General features: G+C 42.8%; 1 protein-coding gene across 3 annotated transcripts in view; it reads right to left on the reverse strand.

Annotated features, from left to right (window-relative positions):
- RAF1 (Raf-1 proto-oncogene, serine/threonine kinase) overlaps nt 1-20,946 on the reverse strand; it is a 49,208-nt gene that overhangs the window by 13,446 nt on the left and 14,816 nt on the right. For 2 of the 3 annotated variants that reach the window (XM_064724300.1, XM_064724299.1), the window contains exons 3-10: nt 11,200-11,415; nt 10,430-10,542; nt 9,349-9,451; nt 7,619-7,776; nt 6,630-6,728; nt 5,038-5,191; nt 1,966-1,993; nt 1,747-1,874 (exon numbers count right to left, since the gene is read on the reverse strand). In XM_064724300.1, coding sequence (XP_064580370.1) covers nt 1,747-1,874; nt 1,966-1,993; nt 5,038-5,191; nt 6,630-6,728; nt 7,619-7,776; nt 9,349-9,451; nt 10,430-10,542; nt 11,200-11,406 — 990 coding nt within the window. In that variant the 5' untranslated portion in view covers nt 11,407-11,415. The remainder of the gene's footprint in view (nt 1-1,746; nt 1,875-1,965; nt 1,994-5,037; nt 5,192-6,629; nt 6,729-7,618; nt 7,777-9,348; nt 9,452-10,429; nt 10,543-11,199; nt 11,416-20,946) is intronic. The other variant, XM_064724301.1, reaches the window with a different exon arrangement.

Consider the following 20,946-nt stretch of genomic DNA (forward strand, 5'->3'; position numbering starts at 1 on the left):
CCCATTTTCTTGGATGTCTTGAACTGTTTATCATGAAGGTCTGCACTAGAAAATTAAACCCTAAGGAACATGTATTTGATGATCAAATATTTTAAAGCATCTGAAATATTTAAGAAAGTGGTTTCTTCAAAAGCACAATGCTAAAATTCTGTATTAATCCTAAATTAAATAACATATTTAAATGGAATACGTCAAACAGATGAGAGCAAAATTCTCAATGTGTAAGTGAGCAAAAACTGTGAATCTCACTGAGCAACTGAGTTTTCCTTGTGAAAGCTTAGAAGCCTTCAAAAATTTCAAGATATTATCAATTATTATTCTAACTCTTCTTTCTTCCCCCCTAAGTTTAAATCAAACCTTTGAGGGAAAAGTTGCATTTTGTAAAATCTGTTTTTCCCTGAGACATTGGACTGTCCAATGGAAATGAAGGCATTGGAAACAGCACAGTTCAAACAGAGCTAATAAAGCCAATTTTAAATAAATTAAAACTGGATCAAAAGGATGTAACCTCTAAAGATTTAAAAGGAAATCCTTGGACCTGCACTGACAATGTCACACCACTGCCTGAAATTCATTTGCAACCCAAAACACTTTGTTCTGAGTATTTATAACCCATTTATAACAGTGCCATCATTCCCCAATTAATGACAATAAATTGCTCCTGTATACACAGTGCAGAGTAATCCAAAATTATCTGCACTTTTCAGTGCAGAAATTCACCCCTGCACCTTTTAGTGCAGAAATTCATCCCTGCACCTTTCAGTGTGCAGAAATTCATCCCTGCACTTTTCAGTGCAGAAATTCACCCCTGCACTTTTTAGTGCAGAAATTCATCCCTGCACCTTTCAGTGTGCACAAATTCATCCCTGCACTTTTCAGTGCAGAAATTCATCCATGCACCTTTTTGTGCAGAAATTCATCCCTGCACCTTCCAGTGCAGAAATTCATCCCTGCACCTTTCAGTGCAGAAATTCATCCCTGCACCTTTCAGTGTGCAGAAATTCATCCCTGCACCTTTCAGTGTGCAGAAATTCATCCCTGCACCTTTTAGTGCAGAAATTCATCCCTGCACCTTTCAGTGTGCAGAAATTCATCCCTGCACCTTTCAGTGTGCAGAAATTCATCCCTGCACCTTTCAGTGTGCAGAAATTCATCCCTGCACCTTTCAGAGTGCAGAAATTCATCCCTGCACCTTTTAGTGCAGAAATTCATCCCTGCACCTTTCAGAGTGCAGAAATTCATCCCTGCACCTTCCAGTGTGCAGAAATTCATCCCTGCACCTTTTAGTGCAGAAATTCATCCCTGCACCTTTCAGAGTGCAGAAATTCATCCCTGCACCTTTCAGTGTGCAGAAATTCATCCCTGCACCTTCCAGTGTGCAGAAATTCATCCCTGCACCTTTCAGAGTGCAGAAATTCATCCCTGCACCTTTTAGTGCAGAAATTCATCCCTGCACCTTTCAGTGTGCAGAAATTCATCCCTGCACCTTCCAGTGTGCAGAAATTCATCCCTGCACCTTTCAGTGTGCAGAAATTCATCCCTGCACCTTCCAGTGCAGAAATTCATCCCTGCACCTTCCAGTGCAGAAATTCATCCCTGCACCTTTCAGAGTGCAGAAATTCATCCCTGCACCTTTTAGTGCAGAAATTCATCCCTGCACCTTTCAGAGTGCAGAAATTCATCCCTCACCACTCCTCCCAGCACACTTGTAACTCATTTTTGAATTAAAGCAAACACCATACTTACAATTTTGTTTTTTTCTTGTGTGTTAGATGCAGGGGCTCTCTCTCTTTGGGCTGGGACTGGGGTTTTAGGCTGAGACCAGCCAGTTGGGCTCATATTGTTAGGACTTCCAGACAGAGCAGAGGGTGAGGCTTTGAGACAGAAACACAAGAAAACAGTTGATGAACAAGAAAACGACCAAATCAAATCATATTAGAAAATGTTTCATTTTTGAAAGCATACCTGATTCACTATGGCTTCGAATTGCATCCTGCAAGAGAGAAAATGGACAATAAAGTGAATAAAGGAACAAGGAGCACCCAGAGGAACAAGCAGGGCTGTGTGGAAATTGCTGGGCCAGTTTCAGTGCAATGCAGCACTGGCCAGCAGCTGCAGGATTGGGGATCTGCTCATCACACCAATCCTGCAGGAAACCCATGCAACTTGTGAATTCTGACAACACAGGGAGGACTCACAGCATACTGAAAGGACTGCTACCAAAAAGGAAAGAGAAAAGGGCACAAAACAAGAAGAACCAGCAGCAACACTGCCTGCATTCCCCTGCACCTCATGCTGGAGCTGCAGGTGTGGCCAGAGCTCCTGGCACGGCTCTGCCCCAGGGACAGCTCCCAAACAGCTGCTGGGGAAAGCAGGAATTCCAACCCCTCCCCAAATATTCCACCTCAACACCCATGTGAAATAACTGCACACACCTCACCCCAACAGAAGCTACACAAGTGCCCCTACACAAAGGCCTCTCCTTTCCCAAGCACATTCCCACAGGGAATTTGGCATTTGAGCAGTGTTTCACCAGGACAGGGCCACAAGTGTCACCTCATGCCACGGGCACAACACAACTCTAGAGCCATGCACAAGAGAGAGCTGAGCTCTGACAAACAGCACTGCACAGCTTTTCTCACCTGCCTTTGGCATTATCCCAAAGGACAAACAGCAAAGGGAAAATATCCAGGGACTGTGTGAGTACAAAGCAAGAACATGCACTACAGAGAGGTTAAACACTGTCAAAGTAACAGAAGTCAATGCAAATTCTCTAACTAATTAGTAGAATAATAAATGTAAGATTTCATAGGAGGACAGAACAAGCCCACATTGCACTCCACAGTTTCAAATTAAGATTATCCTGAGCAAAGATTCAGTTATAAAATACATTTTTAGCTAATTAGTTGCATTCACCCAGGCTGGACTAAGTGCAGCATTCTTGCAGATTGCCATTGCTCCACACCTGAGTGGATTCAAATAAAATCTGCATGGCCAACCAATGAAGAACTCCTCAATTTCCTGATTTTGTTCAATTTAAGGATAATAAAACCTTTCAGAACTCAAATAGCAAGTGATTGGCTTTGTACATCAGCCTGAGAATGTAACTGCTTTCAAGGAAGCTGGCAAAGGGTAACTAAAGAATTCAAATTGTTTCTTATACTCATCTATGTGGAATTACTTTGAAAAAGTATTTTTGAGCTTCAATCCTGATGTGAATATTTGTTTATTTGCTTCTGAATTCAACAGCAAACAAACCAAACCCCCTGTTCCTATACAAGTAACACCATCCCCAGGGCTGCAGTCTGATAACTTTATATTGATGGGAAATAAAAACAGTAAAATTGTTGTTAATCTCAGGGCTGTGGATGGGTACAGCCAATAAAAACCATTTCCAGGGGGAAAAGCCACCCCATGGATGTGTTTTGAGAAGGTTTTGTTTAAAGGCTGTTTAATGCATTCTAATCCAAGCCTGTTCACATTGAGAGAGGATGAATTCAGATAAACTGAACATGAAGCTCTTTATCAATTTGCTTCTTCCAGTAACAGCCTCAATATTTGAGTATAAACATGCTGGCAAGATTCTCATCAGCCCAGGTGCAGATTAAACACTGCAGGTGGACACTGCCATGGCTCACAAGTTCCAGCAATGCTGTTAATGACAGAAAACAGAAGGCACCAAGGAAATACCTACTCTTCCCCTCAAACAAAAGCGTCTGCACCAGGAGCTGGGAGAAGCATTCAGGCTGTTATTCTAGGCCAACACAGTAAGAGATAAAAGAAAAGAACAGAGGAAGTATAAAAAAATATTTCTAAAAATTAAATGTTAGGCTAAATGAAAGAAAAAGTAAGCTACTTTGCTTGATAAATGATAATTAAGTGCAGTAAAATTTTGAAGTATTCCTGCTCAAACCCAGAGGTTCACTAGGACCTATCCTTGGCTAAACCATTTTTTATTATAGTTTTTCTCCTGGTTTATTAGAAAGTCTCTACTACTTTCTTTCTGGATTGCTTTGGAGCTTTTTAAAAGCTTTTAGGATGTAACAACTATTTTTATGGTAATGTGAAGATCCAAAATAGAAAGTCTTTGTCTTTACTGCTCTCTATGAAGAATAAAGAAAAAAATGTCTCCTTAAAGACTCATCACTCTACCAGGATCAATAATTCAGATTTTCTTGAGTGCTTCATTGTGGTTTGTACCATCAGAAGCAGCAAAATGGGCTGGGAGCCAAAGAACCCAGGGAGAAAGGGAGGACACAAACCCAGCTGGCACAGCCTCTGAGCAAAGATGCCTCCTGGGCTGCAGGGCAAGGGCCAGAGGAGCTCCCTCATCCCTTCAGAGGATCTGCAGCTTTCACACCAGTCCATAACTCACAGCTGAAGATGCAGGTGAGCTCAGCACTGAAAGGCTTTTGCTTGGCCTCCAGAGTTTTTAAATTATTCCAGAGGCAAAAGCAACAAAGAGGGTTTGCTGTCTCTCCCAGGTCCTGCAGTTCAGCATTTCCTGCACACCAGTTTGTTACAGTTATCACAAATCAAAATTAAGGAAACCCAGCCACTTTAGGCCTGATTTCCCAGAGTTGTCCCTCACTGCCAGTCTAAGGGAGGAAAATACAAGAAAAAGGTGTTTGAAGGCAAGAAGAGCAGGAACAGACTGGCTTCAGCCCACAGGCCCAGAGCTGTCATTCATTCCCTTCAGTGGAACACAAACAGATCCCCAGGCAGCTCTGACCCACCCAGACTCAGGGCACCTTCAGTCTGATTGAAAATCAACACCAGCCCCCCACAAACCCAGACTTTTACATTTAGAAGAACATTTTTAGACACATCTAAAAAGCATTCCTTCACAAAACTAACTGCTAAACCTCCTTGCACACCCCTAGAATTCACCATTACTCCAGCCAAGCTGACAGACAGCAAGAATTACCAATGAGCCCCCTATGCAAAGGTGTGTCCTGAGGAAGATGGTGGGCAGAGGGGAGGAAGGCAGGGAAGGCAGGGCCACAGGGGCAGGGCAGGGCAGCCCTGCTGGGTTACCTCGATGATCCTGCTGTCCACGGGCATGGTGGTGCTGACCATGTGCACGTTGGGGGTGGAGGTGGAGCGCTGCCTTTGGGACAGAGAGCCCTCAGAGGAAGGGCTGGATGGGTTGAAAGTGAAGGCATGAGGTGTGGAATACCTGTGCTGGGAGCTGAGAAGGAAATAGACACAAAGGGAGAGTTGTGGTTATTTTTATTTCCCCTCCTGTGAAAAACACTGCTCAATGTAACCTGTCCAAAAGCAATATACACACAATTCCAAGCAGAGAAAAAGCTGGGATTTACACATCAACTAAACTACATGGTCAGCTGAATCAGTCCCAGTTTAATTTGAAATTAAAATTTTTAAATTTTAAATTTTTAAATTTGAAAAACTTGAAGATCTTGTCAGCTCACATATTTAATTAGTGTGTTTAGCTGAGGTCTGGTTTTGCTGTTAGGAATTTTGCCACCTCAATCCCCCATCAAATCACATTTAATCCACTGACAAAATACTGGCTCTGAGAGATGAATTGAGGACTGTGAAACTAAACAAACTGCTCATTTCAAGCCTGTTAAATGCACAGCTTAAGAGCTAAGCCCTGAATCTGCAAAGCTTTGCAAGACTGTTCAATGGTTTGCACAGAACAGCCAGCAAGGAAGTCATGAAACCCAACACCAGTTAAAAGGAGGCCAAGACTAAAATCCAGCTCAACAAAGAGTTATAAACCACAGCCAAGGCCACTCAGGCCATAAGGATCCCAAAACACAAATGCATCTTAACTGAAATGGGCCAGCCTTCACAAAGATCTGTAAAGTCAATAACTCACTGCTCAACAACACTGGAAATAAGAGTGAGACAGCAAAGATCAATTCCTGATGCCGTTCCCATTAAAATAAAGAAATAAAGACATAGAACCATTTACAAGTCAGCTACGTGCTCTGTGCCTCATTCCTGACCAGACTGCTCAAATGGGTGCAGAAAAAACAAAAGCTGGCCTGCTCTCCTCAGCCTCTAGAATTTCAAGGGAAAGAATACAGGCACGTGTTAGGGTCAGGGGACAGGCCCCTTGGAAAGGGACACAACTTTCATTTCAGCACCTAAAACTACAGGAAACTTCTCTTTAGGTACCAGAATTTGCTTTAAGAGGAGCATATTTTCAGTTCTCACTGTTCTCTCCTTAAATTCCTATCTGTCATCAGAATATCTGAGCATTATTTTAGTTATGGATGTGAATCATCCACCACGAGACACAAACTCTCAATGCACACTACCTGATCAGATAAAATAAAATTTATTCACAAAAATACCAAAAGGGAGCCTTGGATTTTCTTAGGCAGGAAAACAAAGGTCTCCAAAAAGCCTTTAATACTCTACCTTAAAATTTTAAGGCTAAAAGCTGAAACTATGAAATCTGAAATCAATGCTTTGGTGGATCTGAGAACAAGAAAGAGTTTGTGATGAAGTGGTGCTGCTGCCTTGCACATTGACCCCAACCTTGTATCAGACTGCTCTGCTTTGGAGGAGCTGGGGGGCTCTGGTTGCTTGGATGGGTTGTTTTGAGAGAAGTGTATTTCCCAAGAGAGAAATGACAGGAAATACAAGCTTACCTAACAGGTATCCGGGAGACAGACTCCCGCATCCGCCTCATTGTCAAGGGAGGTAGTGCAGGGACACCACTGTCACTGATATTTGAATTTGGGAACAATCTGAAATATCAACAAAAACAATTACAACTTCAACTGCTACACTACCTCCTGTACAATGCTCTTGAAAGCTGAAATTTTAAAGGGCTGTTTCTTTGCAGCATGATTAACTTCATGAACACATTCCTATTTTACATTGTGTTTTTCCTCTGGGTACAACTGAAATCTCTGCAAAGAAAAGTTCCACGTGTTCTTTCCAAACTTGAGAGCCAAAATCTTTTTATATCAGACTTCAGATTTTCCTGAAAGGATACTTGACACAATTTAGCTCTATTAAAGCCAGGTAGCACCAAGTGGCACAAGTCATCCTGCACCCTTAGTATGAGAAAATGCAGAACCAGGTGATCAAGTTTAGTTAGAAAAAATTATAACCACTAAGAAACAAAAACAATTACAGGCTTTAACACTTTTGCATAAAAGGACTTGTAACATCATAATTTTCAACTTTTTGTAGCTGGTATTAGGAAAGTATTACCCTCCATCTGTTTTCTCACTAGTCACCATTTTCACCAGAAGCTGAGGTGTAGAACAGGTGAACACTAAATTTCCAACAGCTAAAATCCAACTGAATCATGGCCTGGTTGATTCCTGACATGTGTTTGTGAGAGGAATTGCTGTCCCCTGCTCCAAGGGCATTGCAGCAACTGCCTGGTCCTTCAAGGTGTTTGTTTGCTCATCCCAGAACATTCAAATCCAGAGCAAGAACAAACTGCAGCTGAAGTGCACGGCCTTTGGGGAACAGACACTCATTGCTGGCTGTTGCATGAGCTCAACCCACGATTCTGCTCACAGGGACTGCCTTCCCCACAGCCCCACAGGATCTCTGGGAGCAGACACACAAAAGCAAGAGTCAGCCAGACTTGCTGGTGCCAGGAGAAAGGAGCAGTCCTTACAAGAGCTGCCTGATGTTGCTCCAGTCCACACACATGGTTGGCACCTTGGTGCTGCAGTGCTCGTGGAATTTGTAGCCGCACGTCTGACAGCGGAAGCCGTTGAGCAGGAACTTCTGGCAGATGTCACAGAAGGCAAGCTTCAGAAATGTCTTCCTGGCCTGGAAAACACAGCCAGGGATTATTAATTAACTAATTAACTCTTCATCAACTGACACTTGGAGCTTCAGAGCCCGACAGAAATAAATAACCATGGTAAAATGCTGTCAGAGCCCCCTGGTTGCTACTGAGCTTAAAACCACACTCAAATATTCTAGAGTGGATTTCCAGGTTGGTTGGACACCTGGAAACTTCAGAAATACTGAAGGCTTTATTTACAGAACAACCAAACAAAGAGAAAGGAAAGGACAGGTGCTCTGTCAAATGCAAAAGGTGTCAGAGCTGTGTGAGCCAAGAGCTGGGGTTTGTGTTTGTTTTCAGCAGCACCAAAGAGGTGAAACAGCATCAGACTGGAAGGCCCAATTCATTTTTTATATTACCAAAACTCTTGGTGTTTATGACTAACCAATATCCCTTACATGAGAAATACATTTCTTAGTAATCAAAACAATAGAAGGAATTTATACTTGTTTTAAATGGCAGCCTACTTTGTTTTTTTAAAAGCTTCTGAAGTATGAAAAGATATTAAAATGAACCAAGGGGGTTCTTCCTCCAGAACCTACTGCAGAGAAAAGCTCCAAATTTCAGCCTCCTCCAGACCTGGAGAAAAATATTCATTTTCTGCTGAGCAGCTGCAGATGACATTTTCTGTAGTTTTTTTAAATGTAATGTAGAAGTAAAGTGACTTTCAGGTTTTGCAAATCAGTCCTAACCTTTCTAATGGATGCAAACGACAATCCTTTAGGATTTAGGATTACCACAATGTATTTCTAGAACAAAACAAGAAAAAAAGCTAAAATATGGGAACAGAGTTCCTTCCCAGGGAGAAGACAATAATGCAAGGTAAAACTGTTAGAGTTGGGCATTATCTCTGCAAAAAAAACCCAAGAATTTTAAAATTTTTTTAAAAATTTAAAAACCCACAAAGCACAAAACCACCTTCTACTTATTTGTTTTGTGTGGAATCAACACAAAATAGCATCAATAATTTAAATAATCCATTTTTGAGAAGGAACTACAAAGTAAAGCCTTTCATTCCCCCACAGAACACTCTGTCAAATTACAAGGCAGCATTAGCTCACAAAATAATGTCAGGACCTGCAGAATTAACAGCACCCCTTAATATTCAGTATAAATAATAAATATTGGACCATCAGTCCAGTAAAGCTGCTGAACTTATCCAGCCTTTTTTGGCTGATGAGCTAGAGACTGAAAATGGAAATTTTCTGCCTTTTCTGGACTTTAAAGACACTGGTATCTTATCACAATAGTTACAGACACAGGTATTTATGTAAAATAAAAATGGCACTGTGAGGAACATGCACAGTGTGAGCTGAGACAGTCTGGGACACCTGGGGATCACCAGGGTAATAATCACAATTCTGGCATTTCACTGCAAATTGGTATTTAGGGAATGGAATTTGTGGGGAACAGGGGTGAAGGAATCAACCCCAACTTCTGAGAATCCCTGTGTAAGAAAGCCAAAAGCTTTTTAATGCTCAAAACATTCTCTGGCCAAATCTGTGGTTCAATAGATAAATTTCCCAGCAGAACAGAGAGCAGGACAAGCTTACAAAATTGTGAGTGGTGAGTGGGACATGGTCAAGGAAATCCACTCGCAGCTCCTCTCCAATCAGGGAGGCAGCGTCTGTGTTCCAATCCAAACGCACTTTCTTCCTGCAAGAGAGAATGGGGACAACAAAATCACTTTGGGGACAAGTCTGGCCTCATCAGCAATTGTGTCTGGTGAGTTTTCTTGAGTAAACTCAAAACAAATACCCAAAAAATCATGGCTAACCTCTTACAGTGAGAGAGATAGATCTCAGTGTCTTTCACTCAAAAAATCAGAAGCAAGTAATCTATTTTTATGCTCATTTTTATCATGTTATTTCTTTATAAAATATCAACATAAAGCACCTGGAAGCTTTAATGGAGTCACAGAAACACCCTTATAAATGTAACAGAAATTACTGTGACACCCTCAGTGACACAAAAGCCATTATCAATCAGGTGCTTGGGCAGGGACTGGTGAGCCCAGAATGGCCTCAGCTGCTCAGAGATGGAGCCCCACAAATGCCTGAGGCTGCAGGGAGCTTCAAGGCCAAGGCTGAGGAGGTGGGAAGTGCATTAACTCCATGAGACACCTGCACTCCCTCAGCTTGTAAAACAACCACTTGGTATTTAACAGCAGCATCCCCAGTCCTACAAATAAATATGGAATATCTGGAGTGAGACTGAAATCCAGATATTGGGAAGCTGTAGAGGAATGCACAGCCTTAAAACCGAGCACATGGAACTGCTCAGGGCAGTGGGCTAAGAACCACTGACACTGAATTTACCAAGCACAAAGGCAGCACAGAAATGCACCTCAAATATGAAGGAAGGCATCACTTCTTCTAGAGCATGGCAAAACCCTCACTAAGGGGCTGCAAGCACTAGAGGGAACCCCTCCATTTAAAATATTTTCAATATTTAGCTTTAAAACAAAAATGAAATTGCCAATACACAGGAAGCTGACAGAGTTACCCAAGAAGAAGGCAAAGAAAGCAACACAAAGTGTTCACAACCAAATATCAGCCAGAGGGGAAGAACACATTACTGCTGCTATTGCAAAGCCAAGATTTTTACATTCTCTGGAGGAAGTTTCACTCTTACCCCTTGGGCTCAGCAAGAAGTCGAAACACTGCACAGCACTCTGGCTGCAGCCCCCTGACCTTCAGAGCCTTCATCAGACAGTCATGCAGGGTCATCCCATTCCTCACGTTCACCTGGCAGCAAGGGGGACACAACAAAACATTTACACACTGCTGCACAGCCTCTTCAAGCTTTTCCAAGACCATTTTCTCATATTCAGAAATTCCAGGAAAGCTGCACAAAGTGCACTCCTGCAAAGTTCTGAAGGCATTTTGTAACTTCTCTGTTGTTTATAACTTCTGAGTCTCTATGAAACAGGATTTTACACAAGCAGGCAGCCTCCAGAAGGAATAGAAATGCAGGCAAATGGAGCTACCTCAAGTACAGAAAACGGTTTCATTTATATTTCAGGAAACTTTGGGTAAGACTATTATTAGGTACACTCAGCTCCAAGAAACTGAACAGAAGTGTTCCCTCAACAAGTTTCACTTCGGTTTTAACCCCCACACTTCAAGTGAGGAAAATGACAGAAGTGTCATGCAGGAATCATCCAACAATGACTTTTCATGTGGAACGTGCTCATGTGCTTTAGAAAATTCCCAGCATTGAGGCAGAGCAGCAGAGCTTCTCAAAATACAGCTACAGAGCATATTTCGAATAAACCACATCCTCTGAAACCACCCAGCTGCTGACCACCACTGAACCCCAGTGAGACCCTTTGGAAGGAGGGCATTTCTGGGGGTAGGGCCACCCCCAGGGGGGGCAGGAGAGCATTGTGAGCCCCCACTCACCACGGTGCGCTGCTTGTTGGGCAGGAAGACGCGGATGGTGTTGCTGGTTTTGGACGTATCCGAGATTTTGCCGTCGTCGGACGCCCGGCGCTGGTACCCAAACTGCTGCACCAGCGTGGGGGAGATGCAGTTGGGGCCATCAAAGACAGAATCCTTCAGGCCAAAGCCATTGCTGATGGTCTTCCAAGCTCCCTGGATGTGCTCCATTGGTGCAGCCTAAGGAACATTGGGGCAGTCAGGGAAACGGGCACGTCCTTCCCTCTGGGGTAGGGCTGCCGCCTCCTCCTCACACAGCAAACCTCAGACTTTTCTGGAAGCTTCTGGAGCTGCTCTGCCTTGTGAGGTGACCAAGCTGCACTGCAGGTACAGCTCACCCCCAGCTGCACAATCAGCCTGGCTCCTAAAGCATTGCACTTTATAGACACAGACAGAGCAGGAACAGAGGTGTAATTCCTCCCACTGCACTGCACCTGCAGGGGAATCCACACCATCAGTGCCTGGGGGGCTTCCAGAGAGGTGGCCACAATGCAGAACCACAATATCCTGGGCTGGAAGGGACCCACAGGATCATTGACCCAGTTCCTGGCCCTGCAGCCACCCCAACAATGCCACCCTGGGCACCCCTGGGAGCTCTGGCAGCCTCAGGGCTGTGCCCATTCCCTGGGCAGTGCCAGCACCACCCTGACCCTCCCTGGTGACAACAACAGAGGCCAGCACAGCAGTCCTGAAAACCAGATGTGCCACACAGGCATTAGCCCACACTGTTAAGAAAAGAATTAATTAATTAATTAACTCAACAGGAATTACAATGAAAAGAAGTAATTAAGGAATCTATTTTTATCACTGATTTTGAGGCTTTGTTTATTTGGGGTTGTTTTAATACTATCATAATTTACATCATGTGAAACAGCAAAAAAAAAAAATATTTCTCAACTTTCACACTCATTATGCTCAGTTATATTTCAGCATAAATAAACCTGGGACAACTGGGATTGTTCAGCCTGGGAAAGAAAAAGCTCCAGGGTGACCCAGCTGCAACCCTGCAGTACCTGAAGGGAGCTACAAGAAAATGGAGAGGGATTATTTACAATTAACAGGATACAAGGAATGGCTTCAAACAGACAGGGAAGAGGTTTAGATGGGATATTGGGAATCAGGAATTGTTCCCTGGCCCTGGCACAGGTGCCCAGAGCAGCTGTGGCTGCCCCTGGATCCCTGGCAGTGCCCAAGGCCAGGCTGGGCAGGGCTGGGAGCACCTGGGACAGTGGGGGTGTCCCTGCCATGGCAGGGGTGGCACTGGGTGGGCTTTGAGGTCCCTCCAACCCAAACCATTTTATAATTTCTAAACATCTCCCAGTGCAGGGACACCAAGAGCCCCCTCCCTGCACACATTTCTGCACAGCAGGGACACAGGTAAAGGCATCACTGAATTCTCTCCCCAGTTATCCCAACTGCAATGCAGCTTGAACTCCAAATTACACTCAAACATCTTACTCAAAATTAGGCAAAACCAAAGCCTGTACAGAAATCCAACAACCTCATTCACAACATCCAGCACTGACTGAACACCTGGCAGCAGCTGCTCAAGTCTCACCTCATGTGTGGTTCTGCACCTCCAATTATTTGAACCCTCCACTACATTTCCTCATGTTTATGTCAGAGAAAAGCCAACAGTTTTTGTTTCAGTTGAAGAGTTAAAACAATGAAATTCTTGGATAAAAAAGATCTCCACTAATGTTAAGTGGTCTTTTCTGGACTTTAAAGACATGGGTATCTTACCACAGCTACAGACACAGGTATTTATGTAAAATAAAAATGGCACTCATCAGGAACATGCACAGTGTGAGCTCTGCCAGTGTGTGACACCTGGGGATCACCAGGGTAATAAACACAATTCTGGCATCTCACTGCAAATTGGTATTTAGGGAATGGAATTTGTGGGGAACAGAGGTGAAGGAACCAACCCAGAAGGATAAGCTGAATTTCAGTGTTTTCCTTCACAGCACATTTGCAAGTACCTTTGGTCCAGACCTCAAGCCAGGTGTGAGCAGCAGCCAGAAAGGAAATGGAAGAAAGTTCCAGAGCAAGTTTGGTTTAGGTGAAGTCATGAGCACCACAGGCAGCACCCTCAGCCTCCAAGGGAACTTTCAGGCAGCTCCTGAATATCTCCTGCACTGCCAGCACAGCCTCACCTCCCCTGCTGCCAATCCTCAATCCATCAGCTCTGCAGCTCCACTTGGCCAAAAGTTCAAAATGTTTAAATGTCAGTAAGATTTAAACTCCATGCCCAATCATCTAACAGGATTGAGATACTTGGATTTTTTTATTTTTAAATCTATGGCACATAAATGACAAGAGGAATAAGGAAATAAGGGAGAATAAGAAATAAGGAAGAAATAAAGAATAAGAAATAAGGGAATAAGGGAGAATAAAAAAAGGGAATAAGGAAGACACTGAGACATTCTGAAAAGTGAGGAATACAACCAAGTTCACCACACACCTCACAATTCCTGGGCACCAGAAAGGTGAAAAACAAGTTGTGTTCAGTTACAACACCCACATAATGCACATGGCAGCTGAGAGAGTAACTCCTGAGATGGCAGCAATAAAAACTGAGATAAACTCTTAGATAAGAGGGGAAAGATGAAACCCAGAGAGCTTCTCTGAACTTAACCCCTATGGGAAACTCCTTTGTTTCACCCTTCCAGGTAAGAGATGAGAATAAATAAAAAGAGGAGCTCAGTTTGATTTTTCTGCTGAGCTGAGCTAAGGAATTGCAGGACAGCCACCAAAACCTCTTTGTCCCTGCTGACAGAAGCTGAGAACACCCCAACATTACATTTATATTTAATATTTTGATATGCTGCCAACATTTCCTGAAAAATCCAGAGAAAGCAGGAAATGACAAAGAATTCACACTTGCATTTTGACAAAAGATAAAAATACCCCAAAAGTGACTTCCCTGCTCTCAGAGCATTCTCTCCCCAGACCCTGCACAGTGAGGCACAGCTACCAGGAAGATCACAGCAATGTATTTTAGGGTTGTTACACACACAGAAACCACAGACAGCAACTGCTCTGAGCCTCTGTAGATCCAAATGCCAGTTCTATCTTTAATTAGGCATTTGCATCCTTCTCTCCCAGGATCTTTGCCTCAGAACAGAGTCAGAACTGGCCATGTCTGGCACAGCCCCCCCTCCCAGCAGGGCCCTGCTCTCTCCTGCCATCCCTGAGGGTTTGCCACCTCTCCTGGCTGAGGTGGGTTTGTATCACAGCCACTTGAGGAGGTCGCTGGGGTGAGAGAAGGATGAGAATCTTGTTTCTTGATCAGAAGGTTGGATTTATTGATATATGATATATAATACATTATAACTATACTAAAAAGAATAAGGAGAGAAGTTGCAGAGAGCTGCTAAGCTAAGAATAGAATAGCATGAATCTATAACAAAGTTTTGTGTCCAGGGAATCTGTCCCTGAGCTGGTTTTGTGATTGGCCCTTAATTGTAAACACGGAGCATGAGCCAATCACAGGATTACCTGCTACATTTCACAGCAGCCCATAACAATTGTTTACATTCTTCTGCTGGGGCTTTTGCTTCCCAGAAGATGCACAAATCCCAAAGAAAGGATTTCTGTGAAAAAATGTCTGTGACAGGTTTGCTCACAGGTGTGGAGATCCTTCCCTAGGAAATGGAAGTACCACACTCACCATCCCCAGCTCTCCTCCTCCCCAACCTCAGGGAGGAGCCAGCACCGAGGGAAACATGGGAACAGAGGTCAGAGCTGGCCTGGAGCTGCCAAAAACCTGCCAAGAGACCTGAGGGTGGAGGGGAGAGAAAGGGAAGTTTACCAGATCTTCAGTCTGCTGGGGAGAGACAGGGGATCCCTGCTGGAAAGCTGCTGAACCTGCTCTGGCATCCCCTGGGAAGGTGGGGTTTGTTGGAGAAACCCAAACTGTGGTGCTGCTGCCTCCTGCAGCCATTCAGAGCAGCCCCCGAGGCTCCAGGGCCCCACAGACACCTCCTGACCCGGGCCATGAACAGTCTGGCTGACAACACTCAAATTCTGGCTTCACTTCTCAAGCCTTACTCCAGATTATTCTCATGGAAGGACAGACAGACAAAGCTGCTGCTTAGGAGGTGATTTCTGAATGACTTCCACCTTCCTCCTGTGTTGGGAATTTAGCTGCTAGAGAAAGGAAAATTACAAAGCTGTGGCTAATTCCAAGTCCTGCACCTGTGTTGATAGCAAGTCCTTGAGGCCTAGCTGTGGTAGGATAACAAACAGTGAAAGAGACACGAGAAAAGAGAGATGTAACCCCTAAGGAATGAGGAAGAGTTCATGGCATAGTTTAACCAATAGATTGCTTGGCTTACAGAATATTCATGAGCTTATTATTTGCTGTATAAGTGTCTGATGCTCTCTTCAATAAACGGAATTTGCTTATCACTCATATGGAGTGTCTGAGTCTCCCCTCACCCACAAATGGCTCATCCCCGACAAAGGCCTTGATTTCCAGCAACACTCCTGCCCTCCAGTGCAAAGAAATTGATATAAATCAATACAAAAGCATCCTTGGAACTGCAGCAGCTCAGGGAGGAGAGGAGAGCATTCCCAAGGCACCGAGTGAGCAGCTTGGGGCTGACAGAAGGGACATTTAGTGACAGCCCAACACTGCACACCCACACACGAGGCTCCCTCAGAACCCTGGTGGGCACAAGAGCAGAGCAAGGCCACGGGTGGGAGCCCACCTGAGCAGGTCAATGTGCAGAGCAGATTCATTCCCTTTGGGTATTTTTCTCCCAGTAATCCATTTTCTCCCAAAAATCCATTTTTACTCACTACACTCAGCTCCCTCAACATCCACACCAACTCACTCCAGTGAAAAGATGCTTGAAACTCTGTTCTGAAGAGAAATTTAATTGTAAAATCTTTCCTCCTTTATTTTAAATGATGCCTTCATAATTATATGTTCTTCTTAAGTTTGTCTCTTCCTGAAAAAAAATTTGCTTTTCTCTTTAAATTAATTACAAGCATATCTCTGCAACATAATCATTACCAGATACTGGATTTATGTTTATGCCATGCTCAAATAATCCACTGGCAGCTGGATGCTTTCATGTATATTTCTAAAAACTTTCTTGAAATCTTTTTCTTCCTGCAGCTCATCACTTTCATGAAAAAAGCTGTTTGAAGTCATTCTCCAAGTGACAAACTGCAACAGCAGCATTCAAAGAATATTTGAAGATAAAAGTACATCAGAATATTTGAAGAATATTTGAAGAATATTTGAAGAATTTTTGAAGAATTTTTGAAGAATTTTTGAAGAATTTTTGAAGAATTTTTGAAGATAAAAGTACATCAGAATTTTGAAGAATATTTGAAGAATATTTGAAGAATATTTGAAGAATATTTGAAGAATATTTGAAGAATATTTGAAGAATATTTGAAGAATATTTGAAGAATATTTGAAGAATATTTGAAGAATTTTTGAAGAATTTTTGAAGAATTTTTGAAGAATTTTTGAAGAATTTTTGAAGAATTTTTGAAGAATTTTTGAAGAATTTTTGAAGAATTTTTGAAGAATTTTTGAAGAATTTTTGAAGAATTTTTGAAGATAAAAGTACATTAGAATATTTGAAGAATATTTGAAGAATATTTGAAGAATATTTGAAGATAAAAGTACATCAGAATATTTGAAGATTTGGAGAAGATTTGGAGAAGATTTGGAGATAAAAGTACATCAGAATATTTAAAGAATATTTAAAGAATATTTAAAGAATATTTAAAGAATATTTAAAGAATATTTAAAGAATATTTAAAGAATATTTAAAGAATATTTAAAGATAAAAGTACATCAGAATATTTGAAGAATATCTGAAGAATATCTGAAGAATATCTGAAGAATATTGAAGAATATCTGAAGAATATTCTGAAGATATCTGGAAGATAAAGATACACAGAAAGATTTGAAAGATTTGAAGATTTGAAAGATTGACAATTGGACAAGATTTGGACAAGATTTGGACAAGATTTGGACAAGATTTGGACAAGATTTGGACAAGATTTGGACAAGATTTGGACAAGATTTGGACAAGATTTGGACAAGATTTGGACAAGATTTGGACAAGATTTGGACAAGATTTGGACAAGATTTGTCTCCTTTTAGATCCAGGACTGCTGGGAAACTGATACTGATTGGTTTCATATGAAATGTTCAGCCTAAGCAGAAATTGATGTCATTTAGTGCTGCAAGTGCCCCAGGAGCTGTGCCCACTGCCAAAAGGAGAGCACTTTCCATTAGTGCTTTCTGCACACATCACACATTCTGCTAATGAATCAGTGCCCCAAGAATTCAGGCAAAAGCTCTGGAATGTGCCCATCTGACAGGAACACATTCCTGGAGATCAGTCACTCACACAATCAATGCACTCATGGCAGTCATGCCAGCTCTGAAGGTACTGCAGCAACTCTGCAGGATAAATCACTGCTGGGAGCTGCTGAAAGTTTCACTGTGCCTCCCTAAGAAATGCCCAAACTGGCACTGAGTGAGGCTGAATGTGGGATCTCAGCACCTCAGGACTGAGGTGTCACCGAGACCACCTTGGGGGGCTCGGGAGTCCTGGAATGTTCCAGAAGTGTCTGGTGGCTGGACTTTGATCCTACACAGGAGACAACACCTGTATGAGGACAGGAGGGTTTCACCGGGGTGAATGGTGAAGGGATTGGTTAATTAGAGGGTGAGACACAGGGTTTAGGATTTCTGTACAGGGGGGTTTAGAGAAGTAAGATGGAGGAATTGGGGCGTGTCCTGTCCTTCTTCTTCTTCTTCTTCTCCTCCATCTTCTGTGGTGATGGTGGCACTTTGGGATTGGTCATTACTAAAAGTGCACCGGGCAATAAGAATAAATGGTATTGGGGAAAAATGATAAATATTGTACACGTAACTTTGGGTATAAAGATAGGTGACTGCCCGGAGGGCGACACAGTGTGCTCATGGCTGGCTGCTGAGCAGAGCTCTGTCGGGCCGAGAGAAAATCTTTTAGATAAACAATTAATAAACACCGAGACCGAGAAAAGAACTGAAGCCTCTTCTCGTCCTTCGATACGCGGCTGCCCCAAGGCCACCCCGGGCCTTTCCAGGCCCTCCAAACAGCCGAAAACCAGACAGCTGAAGGCTCACATGGTACAAAGCTGAGCTCTCACTGCAAAGTTTGGATGTTTTGTCCTTGCTTTTTTCTGGAACAAGCACCCAAAGTTTTTAAAAACAAGTCAAAACAGTTCCCCCTGCCATTTTTAGCCACACAAATTCATGGAATTTTGTGTTTCATGGAATACACCTACAAACAGAACAGCACAGAACAAAGTCCAGAATCCATTTCAAGCTGAACACTTCTGTCAGTAAACAGAAGCTTGAAAAGCTGCTTAGAAACAAAGTTTTCATCTCTGACACAAAAAGATCAATGATCCATTTAACTGTGATTTTTTCTTCTCCCACACAGTAATTAATTGATCTAATATTGCTTAGGTGACCAATCAGCTGGGGGAAAACCAGAAATTCAAAGCAGACAAATCCCTGTTGGGATCTACAGCAGCATTTTTAAAAGCAGATTTCAGAGCAGCAGAGGATAAATCTGGACCCATTCCTACATGAATAAATAAAGCTGTGATCTATGGAAATATGAATGCAGGGAATGAGCTGGGATCAGGGCAAGAACCCAGGCAGATCCCTCTCACATCTCCAAGGTTGGTGCTTTTCCTTCATGTGCCCTTCATTTTAATGCCAAAAACCAAATTCCTCCCTTGGACAACTGACAGAAATTAAAATTTAACAGAAGGAAATGTCAGTGCTCAGGGAAAAAAACAAACAGAACAAAAACCAACAGAAACATACAGAATTTTACAATTTCTGCCTCTGCTGTTCTGATCTTGGAAGTATCTTTGCTGCTCTTTTTCTTTATTTATCAGAAGTATTCTGGTTTCAGCCTTTAGGGAAAAAATAACATTGGTTTTCTAACAAGTGGGCTCTACAGTAAGGAGGACAAGCAACACAACTCTCAACCTGCTTCCAGACTTATTCATTTTAGACTTATTCATTTATTATTCATTCAAGATCTGTATCTGTTTGTATTTAGGAGCTGCAGTCAGATAAACTCTGGCTGGGAAGCACAGCCCAGGTCAGACTGCCAGGCTGTACTTTGGGCTCTGCTCAGCAGGAATCTGTCACCAAAACAATCTGCACCTTTGGCCACCCTGTGCCTGCTCCCTGCTGCCTCCAACAGCTCAGGGAGCTGTTACATATGATATTATTTATTATATTATTGTTATATTATTACTCTGCCCAGGCAGATCTCAGAAGATCTTTGCTTTGTCCTTTCCACACAGAGCGTTCCATGTCAGTCACCCATTTTTTTTCCACATGATATTTCTATGAAATTCAAATGTGGAGCTCTGATTTTCCCTATAAAACCACAATTCCTACATTAGAGAAACAGCAGCACTGAACACCCTGCGTCTAAAAGAGAGACACAGAATCCAAAGCTTTGCTTTTCCCAAAGCAAAAAACCAATCCCAGGTAAAAAGTAAAATGCAGCAGGGGTTTCTAATCAGTCAGAGAGTTTTTAAATTGGATTTAAGTACAGGTGCAGAGTTTATATAGATTCACAAACAAGTTTATGGAATTGCTATTGAAACAGTAACAAGGAACAAGCAAGCAAAGTGCTCAGATTTTGTATAAGTTTTTCTTACAAAGCACCAGAACTCTGTCATCAAATAAAATTCCCACTTTTCTTTCTAGTGCAATATTCCATAATCTTTTAGCTAATCTGCTCTTAACATTATAAAAACTATTAAAGCTGAAGTGATATTTAAGTCGTGCTCCTTTTTGAATTCAGTAAATCAAGCTCACTAGCAGAAAGAAAAAGCACTGAACACTGCTTTTTATAGCTGATGGTATCAGGATCACATTATGTGACAGTGCTGTCACTCAGACTTCTTGTTCCTGTGCCACAATGTGGAATTCTGTCAGGAGAATCCCCCAAAGGCAGATTTACAGAGAGATCCCTTTAACACAGGCCTTGCTCTGCAGACACAAGTGGGACTACAAGTGTTTTGTCTTTCTTCCCATGGCCAAAACACTGCAGAAGCCTTTTTTCTCCCCCAAATCTCTCCATCAAGTGCACATACCTTCCCAGCCATGTGCCCATTTGCATTCTGCACTTGCTCATGCCAATTGTTCCCAGCCTGAAAGCCCCAAACTGTGTTTGCAGTTGTCTGGAACTCGTCCACTTTACAGCAAGGATGAAAAAAAGTTACTCAAATGTCAGCAATCCACCAAATGCCCTTCCCACACGAGTTCTCAAGGATTAAACAACAAAGTGACTGAGAACAAAGAATGCCTGGCTGTGTCCTGCCTCAGCCACATGGAGGAAATGCAGCAGCACTGAGGGGAGCAGCACTGAGAACAACCCAGAATGAGCCTGGGGAGAAGGGACAGCCTGAGGATTATTAAAGAATAATAATCTGGGAGCTGTGCTCACATCTCAGTGCACACAGAGCCTGCAAGGTGCTGGTCATGCTGAATTCATGATCTGCACACCCAGCCTGCCCAGGTGCTCCCTGCTTTCACTGCAGCACTAAATGATGTGATGGAATGTGGGCTCTGTGCCAGCCCTGCAGTGCCACGTGGAGGTCAATAATGTCATTCCAAGAGCTTGGAAACATCACCCAGACGGGCACAGGGCAGGG

This window comes from Zonotrichia leucophrys, chromosome 12 (genome assembly GCF_028769735.1).
Source record: "Zonotrichia leucophrys gambelii isolate GWCS_2022_RI chromosome 12, RI_Zleu_2.0, whole genome shotgun sequence".
NCBI classification, from domain to species: domain Eukaryota; kingdom Metazoa; phylum Chordata; class Aves; order Passeriformes; family Passerellidae; genus Zonotrichia; species Zonotrichia leucophrys.